The following is a 16,524-nucleotide window of genomic DNA, read 5'->3' on the forward strand; positions in this document are numbered from 1 at the left end:
GAAAATGACTTAGGACATTCAGACCGTACCAGCTATAGATTGTGGGAAACTAAATTGAAGTGTTTAAGAATCTAAGTGATACTAGTACTTGCTGTAATTTTCTGCCATTGACATTTATGATTTATTCATAGTTATAATACCATGTCCCCAAAATAGTGCTGTTCGTGGAATGAAGAAATGGGGAAACTATGTTCCTCCAGTGGGATTTCTAGTGCGGGAGGTAACAAAGGTTTCTTCCGCTGTGATCGCTAGTTGTGAAATCTCACCGTGTACTGAGCCAACTAGTAACTTACAATGCATGCGATTGCTTGTTAATTGGCCAACGCAGGTACTTTCTGGGAATTCCTGCTGTTCAATGAATTGCGAGACTTGTATAAGAATCTCTCAACAAAAGCTGCTGCAGCAGAGAAGGAATGGATTTGTCTTGCTTCCCAAAGGTGCATGAAGTTGATTCACCTACTTAAGCCACCAATTAAAATCTGGAGGCTTGCTTCTAATCCCTGAACCTACGGATGGTTTGTAGCTGCCAACAGCAGACCATAGCCTAAGGGTTTCGACCTGAAACGTTAACTCTGTTTCTCTCTCCACGGATGTTGCCTGGCCTGCTGAGTTTTTCCAGCGTTTTCTGTTGTTATTTCGGATTTCCAGCATCCGCAGTATTTTGCTATCATGAAAGAAAGTCAATTGGGAGGGGGACAAGGTTTATGGCTTGTTACCACGAATCATGTCTCTACTGAGGCAGCATCAAACTGTGGACTGTCTTGGAGCAAACATTTTGGGTTCTGAAGCAATGTTTCCATTGCCTGGATTGATCCAGGGTTGCTTTACAATATGCTCCTGAATGTGTTGGCAAGATGGCGGTAATTTACTGTACACTATAAAGGAGAGGGACATTCCCCTTAGTGAGACAGTCCAATTGGAGCTGGACACAGATGAAGATAATCGAATGAGCAGCTGGACATGACAGTGTAGCATAGGGCAAATGTATTTCTCCAGCTTTACTATGTGATTTTTTTTTTTCACTCGTTGAATTATAAGCCTGGCATAGTGCATCACAACTGAGAAACAACAGGACAAAACAGCTACTAACCTTTACATACTCTTCCCCCTCCTCATTACACCTTTACTTTCCACAGTTGCCAAACATTCAAGCATCTGCATGTCCTACCTAATCCCTAAACCACCTCCCCCATTTTGCCAAACTTCAGAATCCTTAGTAGAACAGGAGCAGGTTTCAGTAGCACTGAGAGGGTGGTCATTTGGATTGGTAGTACTGAGGGGGTGGTCCTGGGGTTTGATGGTAGTATGTAATTCTTTGGTTTCGCAAAACTGGTGAGGACAAATCTGTGGTTTGGCAGAACTTGGGGGTGTAATGTAGGGTCTTGCAGCATGAGGGAAGGGAGGTGGGGAGGGCGAATTTGAAATGAAGTTATACAGAAGCACCCCAGAAATACTGAAGTAAGCATTTTTTGATTGCTTCTTGTAAAATAAATGTGTCTTCAGTCATTAACAGTAACCAGGTCTCTGACAGGCCTTGTCTCCAGGGTCGCTGCGAGTGTGGAGAGGATGGAGGAGTCCAACTCTAACCTATGCAGTGCCGTTGGGAAGGCAATGGCGCATATATGCAGCACCACGGAGAGGATGGCAACCTCCGAGGAAAGGCTGGCTACGGCCATGGAGGCAATAAGTCGCCGGAGTGAGGAAAACATGGCGATTGTTCAGAATAGACTGACATCTCTGGAGGAGCGATGGGCAGCTATTGAACAGAGAAACCAGAGATTCATGGAAGTTCTTTTGAGTAGGACTGCCAGTGCAGAGACGGGTCCCCATGGCCCCCCTGATGTGCAGCAAGGTGCTCTCAAGCCACTTGCAAGCGCTGAGGTGGACCTGACCCATGAGAGGGAAGTTGGTGGCAGAGAACAAGGAAGTGGGGGCTCCTCTTCAAGCGCTCATACTTCCATGCCACTGCGTAGCCCTCGGTCAGAGCCCCACCAGAGTCTGCACCCAACTGAGATGGGCGTCTCAGCCCCTGCACTGCCGCAGGAGGAGCAGACATTTGGCGAGCCCTCACAGGCTCGTAAACCCAGGGGACGCCCGCCAAAGGTGTCGAAGCAGGAGCAGCATCAAAGTGAGCAAGGGGCCTCCACTTCTGCTGAAGCCACAGGGGGAGCACCACATAGGAGCACGCGTAAGAGAAAAATAAAGCACCATTAGTCACAGGGGTAGCCACTTGGGTGAATGTTTGTGTGTTGAGGAAATGCCATCCCTGTTGGAAAATTAATAAATGATTTGATGGCATCTGTTATTTCACCTTAGGCAGCTCCACATTGCGGGGTCCGTGACACTTGCGTGATCAGTTTGATGGCCAGAGAGTGATGTCCATTGTCTTATCATGTCTTAAAATGGATCCAAGGACATGTGCCAACATGGGCAACCTATGCAAACCTGGCCAGGATAAGTGCTTGCCTTGCATCACGTGCAGCCATGTGCTCGCGTGCTGCCGCTGCTACTGGTCGATAGGCCGGCGCTCTGTCCTCCTGCTCCTCGTCATCCTCATCTGAAGAGGCTAGGAACTGAGTCACTTGCTCATCAGGAAGCTGCAAGCCACGACACTGATTGGGACTCTACTCATTGGAGTTCAGAAGAATGAGAGGCGATCTTATTGAAACATATAAGATTATGAAGGGGTTGGATCGGGTGGATGCGGGGAGGATGTTCCCGATGATGGGTGAAACTAGAACTAGGGGGCATAGTTTAGAATAAGGGGCTGCTCTTTCAAAACTGAGATGAGGAGGAACTACTTCACTCAGAGGGTGGTAGGTCCATGGAATATGCTGCCCCAAAAAGCTGTAGAAGCTACATCATTACATAAATTTAAAACAGAAATAGACAGTTTCCTAGAAGTAAAGGGAATTAAGGGTTACGGGGAGCGGGCAGGAATTTGGACGAGTCTAGGTTCGGATCGGACATGGCCCTGTGGGTAGCGGAGCGGGCCCAGGGGCCGTGTAGCCTGATCCTGCTCCTATTTCGTGTGTCTAATTCTGTTAGATTCAGGAGATGGTTCTGTGATAGTAGATTGGCGGTTAGGATCAGATCAGCCATGATCTTATTAAATGGCGGAGCAGGCTCGAGGGGCCGATTGGCCTACTCCTGCTCCTATTTCTTATGTTCTTATGTTGTGCAGTGCACAGCAGACCACGACCATTCTGGAGACCCTGGCTGCTGAATACTGCAGGGCTCCACCTGATCTGTCAAGGCATCGGAAGCGCATCTTCAACAAGCCAATGGTTTGCTCGATGATGGACCTGGTTGAAGTGTGGCTGGCGTTGTAGCACTCTTCAGCCTCGTTAGCTGGCCTCCTTATCGGCGTCATTAGCCATTTCTTCAGGGGGTAGCCTTTGTCACCAAGGAGCCATCCATTAAGTTGGTTTGGCGGATTGAAGAGCGGAGGAACACTAGAGTTCCGCAGGATGAAAGAGTCATGGCAACTACCACAGAACTTGGTGCAAACATGCAAAAACTCCTTGTGGTTACACACCAGCTGTACGTTGAGGGAGTGGAAGCCCTTGCGGTTGACAAAGATAGCTGGGTTGTGTTAGGGTGCCCTAAGGGCCACATGTGTGCAGTCTATGACGCGCTGCACCTTTGGCAGGCCTGCCATATTTGCAAAGCCAACCGCATGCGCGGTTATACTCGCTTGATCCCTTGAGAAGTGGATGTAATTGTGGGCCTTTGCGAAAAGGGCATCGGTAACCTGCGTGATGCAACTGTGGGTGGCCGACTGGGAGATGCTGCTGATGTCTGCTGATGATCCCTGGAAGGAGCCTGAGGCAAAGTTGTTGAGTGCGGTGATGACTTTCACAACCACTGGTAAGGGGTGTCCACCTGCTCCTCTGGGCGCCAGGTGTTGGTGCAGTAGTGCATAGATGTCTCGGGACAACCTCTTGCGAAAGCCTCAGCCTCCTTTGGCACTGCTGCTCACTCATGTTGAGGTAGCTCATCCTGTCTGTAAACCCTGTGTTGGGGGTATCTCCTGTGGCGACGTACTTCCATGCACTGGCACCTTCTGCCCTGTGCAGCATCAGGTGGATGAGCAGGAGATTGGGGCTCCTGCTGCTGTCGCTGCTGAGCTGCCTGGCTCTGCTGCTGCCGTGGCTGCTCCTCATCTGAATCTGAGCTCCATGGTGAAAGGAAATAAATGGTTCCCATGCTGCTGGCAGATGCCTCCGTTGGGGAAGCGCGCGGCCCAAGTGGGGAGGGGGTCTTCCAAGGAGGTCCCACAGTTGAGAGGTAGAAGATGCAGCACCTCTGACTTCGGTAGGCCTGCTAAAAGTGCTGAAAGACCTTTTCAACCAAAGTTCTGCCACCTGTAACTAATCCCTGATGAAAGCTCCGTTTTAATGGTGGAGCTGCAGCTGTGAGGAGGCCACCCACTTGTCAACCCGCCAGGTTTAGCTGGCGTGGTTTAGGAGGGTCCTGGAACACGCTGAAAATGTGGAAAAATAATGAGGGCCTGTAAAAATAGGATTATAGAGGCCCTTAACTACCATTTAAGGGTCTTAACTACCTCTCTGGACTGCTGGAGGCGGGACCGAATCGCACCCATCAAAAACGCCTCCGGCAAAGTTGCCAGAACAGGTTACACATAGTAATCATTTTGCCAACTGTCCCGCCTCCAAACACGTCCCCTCGGGGCTGGCAAAATCGCCCCCCATGTCTTCACGTTGTACACTGGGAGAATAATCTTAATGTACGCTGTAAAATTGTCCACTCTGTTCACGCTCAGATTTTAACAGTCAAGGAATTGCAGACACAGAGTGATATCTGTGGGGAAAAATATTAACTTAAGCCACCATGCTTTAGTGAGAGGCTGAAGCCTTGAAGTACAACCCTTATTGCAGGTATTCTAAAGACGCAAAAGAAAATGTTATAGTTGACTTTAATCCTGTTGTGAAGTATCTAATTTTTTAATACTTATGGCCCAGAACTTGGTGTCGGGGGCTTGCCGCGCGTGCAAGCCCCCGATGTGCACTTACCTGGCGCGCCGACATCTGAAACCTGGCCCGCAGTGGATTTCCTGTAAGTGGCCCGGTTCTGATCTCGGCGCGCTGTGCTAACCTGACCCAGCGGCGTAGTTAGTGCGATGTGCCGGCTGGGATCAGGTGAGCACTGTTCAGCCAATCAGGGGAGGGGAAACTTCATTCATAAGTTTGATAGTAAAGACTGTCAAACTCATGAAAAGTACGGCACCCCAAAACACTAAAACTTTAAATAAAATTTTAAAAAGCATCCCAATAATTAAATTAACTATGAATAACTTTAAAAAAACTATTTTAAACAATTAATCAAATTTTTGAAAAAAATAAATTTTTAAAAAATAGGGTCTAAAAGTAAACTTACCTTACTGTAGATTCTTTAAAAATAATAAACCTGTGGGAAAAAAAAATTCTAAATCGTACTAAAAGACCACTTACCTGTAAAACTAAGTACTTACGTGTGGTTTTTCAATGCGTAAAAACCGGAGCCCTTTACACACGCGCAAATCTGTAAAAATACAGGAAATCCAAGTCGCACGCGCTGCCCAATACCGCGCATGCGTTCAGCCTCTTAACCCCTTGGGTCAGAGGACAGGAAATGCCGGTTTTCAGCGCATGCGCTGTGCATGCTGAAAACCGGCAATTCCTCCTGGCACACGTGTGAGTACCCTGTCCGTACTCGCGCGTTGTGACAGGAATTACTGGGCCATTATGTTCGAAACCTTAATTTGAGCCCTTAAGCCAGCAGGCTGAGGGGCAAAATGGCAAATGAAAAAAATGTCCAAATATTTTACTCCATTTGATTGGTTGAGTTTCCGGTTTGTTTTGAGATGGAATAGTTAGCTATAATGTTTTTTATTTCAGCCAGTCAAAAAGTGTGACATCAGAGGGTGGCAGATGGGACTGATTTTTAATATTAAAATAGATAGATATGTCAAGGTATGCACATCATAACTATAAATATTTAAAATAACACTTCATTAAATGCCCCAGAGCTGCATACTTATGTGTAGTCACAAGGTGGTGAGACAGCAGCAGGTTTACTCTCCATTAGTTTTACTCCCTCCCTGTGAGGATGCACCTGCCATTCACTCCGTACCTTCCCACAACAGCACGGAACGCACCACATGGAGAATGAAAGAACAAATCCACATCCTGTCTCAAAGTGGCACAGAATGTTAGAGCTCCAACACGCTGTGCCACTGCACCTGCTCATCACGACATCATTTTTCTTGTTCTTCCACTAAGGCTGTTTTATAATATGAAGTCGTAGAGTGATACAGTGTCTGATGCCTTGATTGTTACAGCGACCCAGTCAGCTGCTCTCCTTGACGTTGTATCTTCAGGTTGCTGGGACTCTGGGTTCAAATCCAGTTTGCTTGGGGTTTGCACTTGTTTCCCTTCCAGCAAATATTTGAGGACATTTTAACCCCAGGTCACAGTCCTCTCACTTGGTTTAAGAAAGGCATCTTTATCTTAAAATAACAACAGAAAATGCTGGAAAACTCAGCAGGCCAGGCAACATCCGTGGAGAGAAAATAGAGTCAATGTTTCGGGTGAAAACCCTTTGTCAAGACTAAAGAAGCACAGGACATGAAATAGATTAAGAGGCCAGGCTGGGAGAGAATAAAAGAGAAGAGACATTAAGAAGTGTTCAAAACGAGACGAGATGGTGATAGGACTAGTGGAGACAAAAGACAGCTCTAGATTAGGTGTGAAATGCACTGGCAGAATGGGAGACAGCTGCCATGTAGGAGAGAGAAAAAAAATGAAAGGGTGGGGTGGGGGGTAAGGCCAAAACAAAGGTGTGGATAAAAAATATAAGTAAAAATGTAATAGGGGCCGAGGTTATGATCTGAAATTGTTGAACTCGATATTGAGTCCAGAAGGCTGTAAAGTGCCTAATCGGAAGATGAGATGCTGTTCCTCGAGTTTTATCTTTATCTTATACTCATGAGTTAAAAGCCCCTCCTTTTGTGGGATCCAGACCGACTGATATTCAAGCCCACACCTCTGAGGTATCAGTAACACAGCAGTAAGTTACTCTCGGGGGAAACTAGTGTGCTTCACAGCATGAAGTTAGCTCGATGCACATGAGAACTCTGGATTTTAGTTGCTGATTTCTCTATTTGCACAGTTCCTTGAGGCCTGCATTGGCTATCATCCCATGCTTAACAGCTCCCTGAAGTATTTGAATTTTTGCCTCAATCAGTCCATAATGCTAATAAAACTTTCTTCCGTCTTATCCTACTCTCTGGAGCATAAACTGATCTTCTAGAATGTGCACAAGGCTGCTTTTCCCCCCCCCCTACTGGGGGTTTTTGTATGTTTATTTTATTACAGCTATCCTCTTGGGTGTAATTGTTTTGGGAGTCTACTCATGGCTGTGGTAGTCATTCTGTTTCCCCAGAGGAGAGTTCTGTAAAGAAATATGATCTCGCCTTTTCCTGCCACTTTTCTTCTCTAGTATTACTTGGATCCTAAATTTTGGTGCAGTTGCAACCCAAATCTTAATGTTATTATAGTAGTGTCACCATTAATACTGCCACTGCTGGTTTCTAACAAAGTTGCTTAGAGAGGCCTAGAGTTTTTGAGCAGAGCAACATGCCAGCAGTAACTCAAATTACATCCATTGCAATAATAACCGTTTGGTTCTGCCACCAATTAATTTGTGATTTTGGGGTGTGCAATGGTAACTTTGAAGTTGAAATGTATAGATCTTCAGAGCAATTCGTTAGAGTTTAGCCATTGGGAAATATCAAACCGCATGCAATTTGCTTCCTGTATTGGAAAGGTATGTATTTTTTAATTTTTATGTTTTACGACATTTTCCTGTGTCTGTGTGCCGTGAGACTCCCATCTGTATCATGACTCTCAAATTGTTGGTCAATTTTTTTCTTCTTTGCTAGTTTTTAGTTAAGTATTTATGCTTGTTTTTAATCCTTTTCTGATTTTTTTTTTTTTACTACTTTTAATATTCACTGGTCATGTTCTAGAAAACATTTCTGCCCAATCACAAACCAGCAACAAAAGAGATGCAGTAACCATGACGATTCTTCACCCAACCAAAAATAGAAATTCACTTAAATTCACAAAAAAAAATCATAATTTAACCCATAAACTTGGCTCTGACAGCATCTCTTTCTGCTTATAACAACAGAAAATGCTAGAAAAACTCAACAGGTCAGGCCTCTTTCTGCTTTCTACCCCCATTACCTTTTTCCACAAACAGCATGATGCCCTCTGTTGGGCCTCAGAATATCCTGTGCACTTCCTCCCCCTGCATATTTTATAATTCCCAGTCAGCCAGTTGACTCCACATACAGGAAACTTTCTGGTATCCGGCACAGACGGGACCGACGTGGTGCCGGTTCATCAACAATTCCGGATAACCAAACGCTATATGGAGCTCAGAGCTCCGTATAAAGCAACAAACCCTGTTGCTTAGCAACAGCTTCAGAAGAACGTCCACAAGTTGCAAGCGTCTCTGTAGCTTAGCAACAGCTGCAGCCAAACCCTTGTCTTCCTCCATTTGTTGCTGTGCAAGTAATAAAAGTTATAAAACTTACCTGAAACCGACTCCTGAATTTTGCCGGTTAACCGACATTTCTGGTTATTTAGGGGCCGGTTAATCGAAAGTTTCCTGTATTTCGAGGTCCAATATAAGGACTCCAGTATTAACAAACAACATGCACAGAAGTGTATAATGTGAAATAAAAACTACAGGGCTGAACTGCATATGCAAAGTGTGTGTGTCTTGCAAACTCACTCAAATGAAGTGGGCAAATAACTATTGAGCAAGTAGGATAGTAATTCAGAAATAGTGGCTACAACATAGTTGGTGTGAAAACTGAAAAGGACAATAAACATTTATAGATAAAGGTGGTGAATTGGTAAAAGGCACAGTGCATGGAGATAAGAAACGATCTGGCCCATATTAGCTGGACAGATCAGTTAGCCATCAGAACAATAGATCAGAGTAGGAAAACTGTAACTGTGATAAGGATAGAGTACAATATAGATATAGTTTCAAGGTGAAGGAGGTGCTCAAAAGGATAAAGTTCTGTGACTGAAACTAAACAAACCTAAAAGGGAGGTATATGATGAAACTAGGGCTAGCAATACTAAAAATCACAAGGGATATGGAAAGTAGTGGGAAAGTGAAAAGGGGGTTAGAAGGGCTGAAAGAGGATATGAAAATGGCCAGCAAAAGAAATAGTAAAGGCTTTTTATATAAGCAAATTATAAATGAAAATAATAGAGGGTAGGGCTGCTTGGTGATAGAGTAAAATCTAGTTGTGGGGCCTGAAAATATGGCAAAGAGATTGAAGTGAGAATCCAAGTGTACTAGAGGAGGTTGTGAAATAATTGTAGACATAAGAGTAGAAAAGGAATTTGTACTAAAAAAAATAGAATAGGTGGGTAGGTCACTGGTCCCTGCTGGTATACATTGCAGACTGTTGAAGGAAGTCAGAGAGGAGATAGCAGAGACTCTGACCAACATTTTTTAATCCTCAGATGAAAATTGTGCCAAGGAACTGGAAATTAGCCGACATAATCTTGAAAACCCAGTGTCGGTGGAGGCAGATAGTGTGGCCCAGATGGTTTTTCAGTCTTCTCAAAATTTAAATTTAAAATGACAGACTTTGTGAATGTATTTAATAACTTTAAAGAAAGAATCACCTTGATTTTATTATTGTTATTCTTGGATCCAGAAAAGAACTTGTAGAATAAAAATAGTTTAAAGGCCATCTCCTTGATTGAGAGAGATTGTAAGGTCTTGGCTAAGAAATTGGAGCAGGTCCTTCTGGAATAAATTCAGGTGCACCCACATTAAGCTGGACTTATTAAGACTCAACTGATCCACAGTTTTAATGTATTTGTTCATGACATCTATGGTTCTGATCACCAAATGTTTACTCCATTTTAGAGGCATTCTGAACTGAATAATCTGATGTGGAGGAAATTATATTACAAATTTGCACTATATTGATATCCCACTATGAAAACATTGTTGGTTATTGTGAATTTGATTTCCACGTAGTTTGAAGTACCACATGGGCATCAGAATGCCTCTTGCACTGTTTCAGATCCTGTTTATATAACTTTGTTTTATGGAACCATCATATCTTTCAACGGTTTAATAGCAGCCAATTTTTAAAGTGAATCTTATCCTTCACGATCCAGAAACACCTTTTCTAAGATTTGCCCTTACAGTGGTATGTACTTGGAAAAACTTAGATAATCTGCTTACTACAGTGAACTCTTTCTTATCCGGCACCTATGGGACCGGGGTGGTGCCGGTTGATGCAAAATTCTGGATAACAGAGAGGTATACCTACCACGGCAATTTTAACACAAACAAAAATAAAAAATCAAGAAATGTACAGGTTGACTATCCCTTATCCGAAAACCTTGGGACCAGCTGTGTTTCGGTTTTCGGAAATTTTCGGATTTCAGAAGGTATTATTTCAGACTGGGAAACTCCTAGCATTCTTTTCACAGGCAGGCTCTGGAAAGCGTCTCTGTAGCTTAGCAACAGCTTCAGAGACGCTTCCAAGCTACTGGGCCGAGTGTTTACAAGCTGTTGCTGAGCAACAGTGTTTGTTGTCAGATACGGCAGGCTCTGGAAAGCGTCTCTGTAGCTTAGCAACAGCTTCAGAGACGCTTCCAAGCCACGGGCCGAGTGTTTACAAGCTGTTGCTGAGCAACAGTGTTTGTTGTCAGATACGGAGATGAAAACCTTCGTATCTGACAACATTAGCGCTGATCTATCCGGAAGTTTGGATAGAACGGTAGCATATCGGACAGGCCGCTGCAGCTATCGGACGGGCCGCTGTATTGTTGGGTTCACTCTCCCGGTACCTCCTTCACACTGCCCGGCTCGGCCTGCAATCTCCTACCCAGGAGGGAACTCTGTGACCCTCTGCCCTGCTCACAGGGAAAGGCAGAGCTCCCTCAGTCACACTTAACATCGAGAGCGAAGGCTGGCGTGTCGACAATCTGCAGGAATTCTTGTTCTGGGCCCCGGAGGACCACTCCTGTCATGTTTTGCGCCACTCGGGTCATGTCATGCGCACGACTTACGCTGAACGAAAAAACTTTCGGTTTTCAGAGGTTTTCGGAAGTTCGGATAAAGGATAGTCTACCACTGCAAAATTGGGTACTCACCTACAGAATGTTCCGTTAAATGTATGGTAGGAAGATGCCGGTTATTAAAGTATTCCGGATGATAAAGTGCCGTTTAAACCATCCCAGCACTACACTACTAAGTTCTGGAAATGCCAGCTATTATCAAACAGACTATAGGTTTCTATCCCTACTATGTGATTGGGCAGCTCTGGTGTTGTATACCTTCCACCCCTCTCTCGTTTTCTTTCTGAAAATGACAGTCTTTGATGTTAGAAAATACAATGGTGTTCTAGGTTGACATGCCTGACAAGTCCTATAAGCTGAAAACTGGGCAACAAGTTGTTACCAGAATGACTGAAGGTGAGGAAAAAGCCTCCAAATACTTGTGCTCACTCGGTGAGGATACTGAATGGGAGAATGTGGAATTGAACATTATCGACCCTTCCAGTCGACCAAACTTAGGACAGATCTTGTTTAAGCAGCTTAATACAATGATCATCTCCCTCAAAATTAACATAGCTTTGGCATTCAGAGTGTCAGTCAACAATCAAATTCTAATTATCTCATAGTTGGTAAATTACAGGAACATCAGTCCCTCCTTTGAACTGCGGCAGGGGTTTTAAGTGGGCTTCAGAGCTTTCTAGAATCAGGACGTTGCCAAGTGATAATGTTCAATAGTTCTTTGCTGATCCTTGCACCCAAATTTTTGTTGTTGCTATGTTTCTCTGAATTCAATACCATGCGCAAGGTAAATCAAGCAACTGAGGGTAATGCAAGTATGAAAACCAGCACTTACAGGTGAGGCATCTACCATTTGGTTTGCAGAGGAAATTTTTTTTAACCTTTTTGCCAGCAGCCAAATCAAAATGGAAGAGTCATTCAGCAGGTTTGCAGCAAGTTGTCTAACAAGATTTGTGTTAGTTCACAATGATCAGTATAGTTCTGTTTACAATGGGACTGTCTTTTTGAACATATAAAAACCTATGTCAACACCATTTGATAGTTATTTTGTAAGTAAATTTATCCAATGTTAATCTGTTTGGGTCATTCTTGTGTCGATTTTCTTTTTTTAAGACCTAGGCCGATATCCAGAGCTGCAGTACGTATATGTAGACAACAACGTTCAGTTATATGGACTACCATCTTATCTGTACAACAAAGTTATTGGCCACAGTGGGTAAGAACAGTTTGCTATTTTAATGTGTTATTAATCAGATAGTTAACTGTTCAGTGATACCACTAAGTGTGCAAAATGCTATTTTAACAGATTAAAAACCAATTATAATTGCCACAGTTCATCAGTAGCAGTGGCCACATTCTGTGAAAACTAGAGTATGCTGTGCAGCTGGTATTAAAAGCAGCCAAAAACCTTATGCAACTGTTACCCTCAGCAGGAGTCAATTCTGGAGACTTGGAATATGTCGATTTTAAATCTGTAGCCTTTTCATAGATAACTGTACAAATTAAAACTCTAGAAACTTTAATTATGCTTTCATCTGTAAATAAAAGGTTCTTCTGCAATTTTTGAATAAGTTTAATTATCTGCCAGCCATGTAATCTCCTTTTGGTGTGTTTGTTCTCCTTTGTGATGTGCACAGAGTAATGGATAGGTATTGAGGGAGTTGCAATGTAGTAATGTAAGCACGGGATTTAGATGAGGTCATAAATGATGTCACTGGAGCTTGAACATGTGTTGCCTGAGGCTTGGGATTCACTTCCTTTAATTGCCTGTTATTTTCCCAATAGAGAATTATAAGGCTTAATTTGGTCAAAGGGTTCCGATAAAATCCTAAAAACCATGAAAGCAAAAAGATGTACAGCCATCAGTCCGAGAAAGTAAATTCCTGCGACACAAAGCTGGGTGGGAGGGTAAGCTGTGAGGAGGATGTCGTGAAACTCCAGTACGATTTGGACGGGTTGGGTGATTGGGCAGAAACATGGCAAATGCACTATAATGTGGATAAATGTGAGGTTATCCACTTTGGTGGCAAAAACAGGAAGGCAGATTATTTGAATGGCAATAGATTGGGAGAAGGGGAAGTGCAAAGAGACCTGGGTGTTATTGTGCACCAGTCGCTGAAGGTAAGCATGCAGGTGCAGCAGGCGGTTAAGAAGGCAAATGGTATGTTGGCCTTCGTAGCAAGAGGGTTCGAATACAAGAACAAGGATGTCTTGCTGCAGTTGTACAGGGCCTTGGTGAGACCGCACCTTGAGTATTGTGTGCAGTTTTGGTCACCTTACCTGAGGAAGGACGTTCTTGCCATGGAGGGAGTGCAGCGAAGATTCACCAGGCTGATACCTGGGATGGCAGGAATGACGTATGAGGAGAGATTGTGTCGATTGGGCTTATACTCACTGGAGTTTAGAAGATTGAGAGGGGATCTCATCGAAACCTATAAAATTCTGTCAGGTCTGGACAGACTAGATGCAGAAAGGATGTTTCTGATGGCCGGGGAGTCCAGAACCAGGGGTCATAGTCTAAGGATAAGGGGTAAGCCATTTAGGACTGAAATGAGGAGGAATTTCTTCACCCAGAGTGGTGAACTGTGGAATTCTCTGCCACAGAGGGCGGTGGAGGCCAGTTCATTAAATATATTCAAGAAGGAGTTGGATATATTTCTTAAGACTAAAGGGATCAAGGGATATGGGGAGAAGGCAGAGACAGGGTACTGAATTTGGATGATCAGCCATGATCTCATTGAATGGCGGAGCAGGCTCGAAGGGCTGAATGGCCTACTCCTGCTCCTATCTTCTATGTTTCTATGTATTTTTTGTGGCTCCGTGCTACTGGGATATGGGGAGGTTGTTGCCTGTGGAGGATAGCAGAGCCATGTGATTCTTTTCTTGAGGGTAAACCAAGGGACATCTTTGATTTTCACAGTTGCCAGATCTTGCCTTCTCCATTTTATCTGCTTTTTAATCTGCGTCCAAAGAATGGTGACCATTGCATCTATCTTCATCCTAATAGTGAATTCAAGATGATCCCGCAGAAAAGCTCCACATAAATAAAAGCAGTTTCTCGTAGAAATACTCTATATAAAGTTGTGCGGGCACAAGATCTATAAGTTGAGATGTAGCTTATAGTGAATATAAATGAAACCTGAGGAATTACTGGGACTGATGTCATCTCCACAGAGATCTGTGCACTGGAAGAAATCTCAGGGATATAACTATTGAAATGTGCCCTTCTTAAACACTTTTTCCCTAATGAGTTAATTATCAGACTCATATAAGGCAAAAGGGTAAGTGAGTTGTATGCCAACACTCATTTCCAAAAAATATCTGTAGCGCAACATCAAAGTTGCATCATTATTTTCATTGCACGGGTGATTTATTTTGCTTTCCATGCATATTTCAATGACTTAATGAATCAGATCATTATGTGGTAAATTTTTGTATTAATCTGTTTTTCAGTGAGTTTTCAAAGTGCTGGGCTGTGAAACCATTGTTCACACAACTTAAATATGTAGTTTTTAAAATATTGGGCCTGATTTTGCTGTAGAAATAATGGTGAGGCTTACTGTTATTAAAGTGTAAATTGGACAGCAACTTCCGGTGACCACACTTGCGCAGTTAAACACAAAATTCAGGAAGTTGCTGTCTGATAGGCCCTGCTCCTCCAGAAGCCGTGCGAAACTGGCATCTCGCTGAGCTACCCATTAAAATACATGGAACGGCGTGAAGTTGCAGTATTTATCCACTAGTTACTCACTAAACTCAGCAGAAAAAGTTAGGGCTTGTCCATTCCAGTGTAAGCAAATTTTAACGGCATGATAAGTCTTAATGACTGCCAAACAACCTCTAGCACTGAAAATTAATTTTAGTGTGAAGTCTCATTCCTTCAGATTTTAATTACTGTTGGAGATTTTTTTTAAATAAAACCTTTAAATAAAACATTTTTTGAAAACTTTTTTTCTGTCTCTTTTATCTCTCTCTCAATCCCATTTTTCTTTCCCTGTCTTTATTTTGCTTTCTCTACCTGATTTGACATTGAATTAAATATTCTAACTGACACTTCCTGCTTCAGACTCTGCGCAGCTCATTAACAATTCTTCAATCTGATTGGTTGCTTTCCCTCTTCATACAGGTCCCAGATTCCATGTAGAGGGCACCACACCTGTTTGGCTATCTAATTTACAGCAAGTTCCAGTGTAAAATCCCATAGAAAGTCTGTGTGTACATGTAATGAGCGGCTGGCGCCATTCATTCGCCGCTGATCACAAAATCTGGCCGAATGTAATTATTTCAACTGTGTCTATATAGAAATTAAAATATTCAGGCCATATTTGCTGTGCCTTTCCCAAAACATTAAAGAATAAGGAGAGATCATCTACATCAGTGTTGAGAAGGAATCAGACTTTTGTCAAGCTAAACATTGCCAAAAAGAATACTTGATATACAGAAGACATTGGGAAATGTAATACTAGAAATTTCTTTACTCTATGATACGGTAGTAGAACTTTTGATTTGATCAATGGTTGTTGTACCGTCAAATACAATGGTGACTCTAACATTGCAGTGACTTTTGGATGTGTTTTTCTTCCCTGTTTAATCACAGTTGTGGTTCCTGTGTGCAAAATGAAGAAGTGAAGCTTTCATTCACCCATAGGCAGCTGACCATTACTGTACCAGATGAAATCCAGGCAATAGGAACTGAAAATGACACTGTACCACCACTTCAAGAAATGGTTATGAGGACTATCTTCAATTTTTACAGCACATCAAAGAAAGGCATGTCTAACTAGTATTCTTTTTATTGCTGGTCACAGATTCAAGTCTGAAAGAAAATGTAAGGTTGATTTTAAAGCTTCTAATATTAAAAACACCTTTATTACAGTACAGTAAAGATGGGAAATATTTCATTAGTTTTGCATGCTAATTGGGAACTGGGGACGATTGCTGGATATTCCCAACCATATGACTGTCTCTATGCACAATTAATGATGATAAAAGCAGCTCACTGAATTTATAAGAACGTTCTATTTACTTTCTCTCTGTCTGCATGGATTCCACTTTTAAACTGCACTGCAAGGGATCGACTAGAATGTCGCTGATAACTGACACATTGCCCATGTACAATTTTCAGCAACTTGTATTAGATGTCTGCTTGCCATACAGATCTGCAGTACATTCCGAGGGTTAAGAATGGAAAAAAATCTGTTCTTTTAGTGATGCATTGCTGTGGCAGTGCACAAGGGCACAAAGTGATAGGATTCCATTTTGTGCCCTGACTTTTTCATGTGGCAAGTTCTTGATCTCAATTTTGTCATTAGAGGGAAGGGCAGAGTGGAGGCTCAATAATTTGGCATGGGGGGGTGGGCGGGTGTTGGTGAAAGAAAATTGGAGATGGGAAATC

At 43.1% G+C, this 16,524-nt stretch overlaps 1 protein-coding gene across 7 annotated transcripts in view; it reads left to right on the plus strand.

Moving 5' to 3' along the window:
- The window catches only part of lrrc28 (leucine rich repeat containing 28), a 70,840-nt gene that overhangs the window by 34,250 nt on the left and 20,066 nt on the right, over positions 1-16,524 (plus strand). For 6 of the 7 annotated variants that reach the window (XR_015073831.1, XM_085968804.1, XM_085968803.1 and 3 more), the window contains 2 exons: positions 12,243-12,345; positions 15,727-15,899. Coding sequence is in view for 6 of the 7 variants with exons in the window: in XM_085968804.1 (XP_085824930.1) it covers positions 12,243-12,345; positions 15,727-15,899 (276 nt within the window). In the remaining variant the exon portion in view is untranslated. The remainder of the gene's footprint in view (positions 1-12,242; positions 12,346-15,726; positions 15,900-16,524) is intronic. The other variant, XM_085968805.1, reaches the window with a different exon arrangement.

Source organism: Somniosus microcephalus, chromosome 27 (genome assembly GCF_052327205.1).
Source record: "Somniosus microcephalus isolate GS21.2 chromosome 27, FLI_Smic_1.0, whole genome shotgun sequence".
Taxonomy (NCBI): domain Eukaryota; kingdom Metazoa; phylum Chordata; class Chondrichthyes; order Squaliformes; family Somniosidae; genus Somniosus; species Somniosus microcephalus.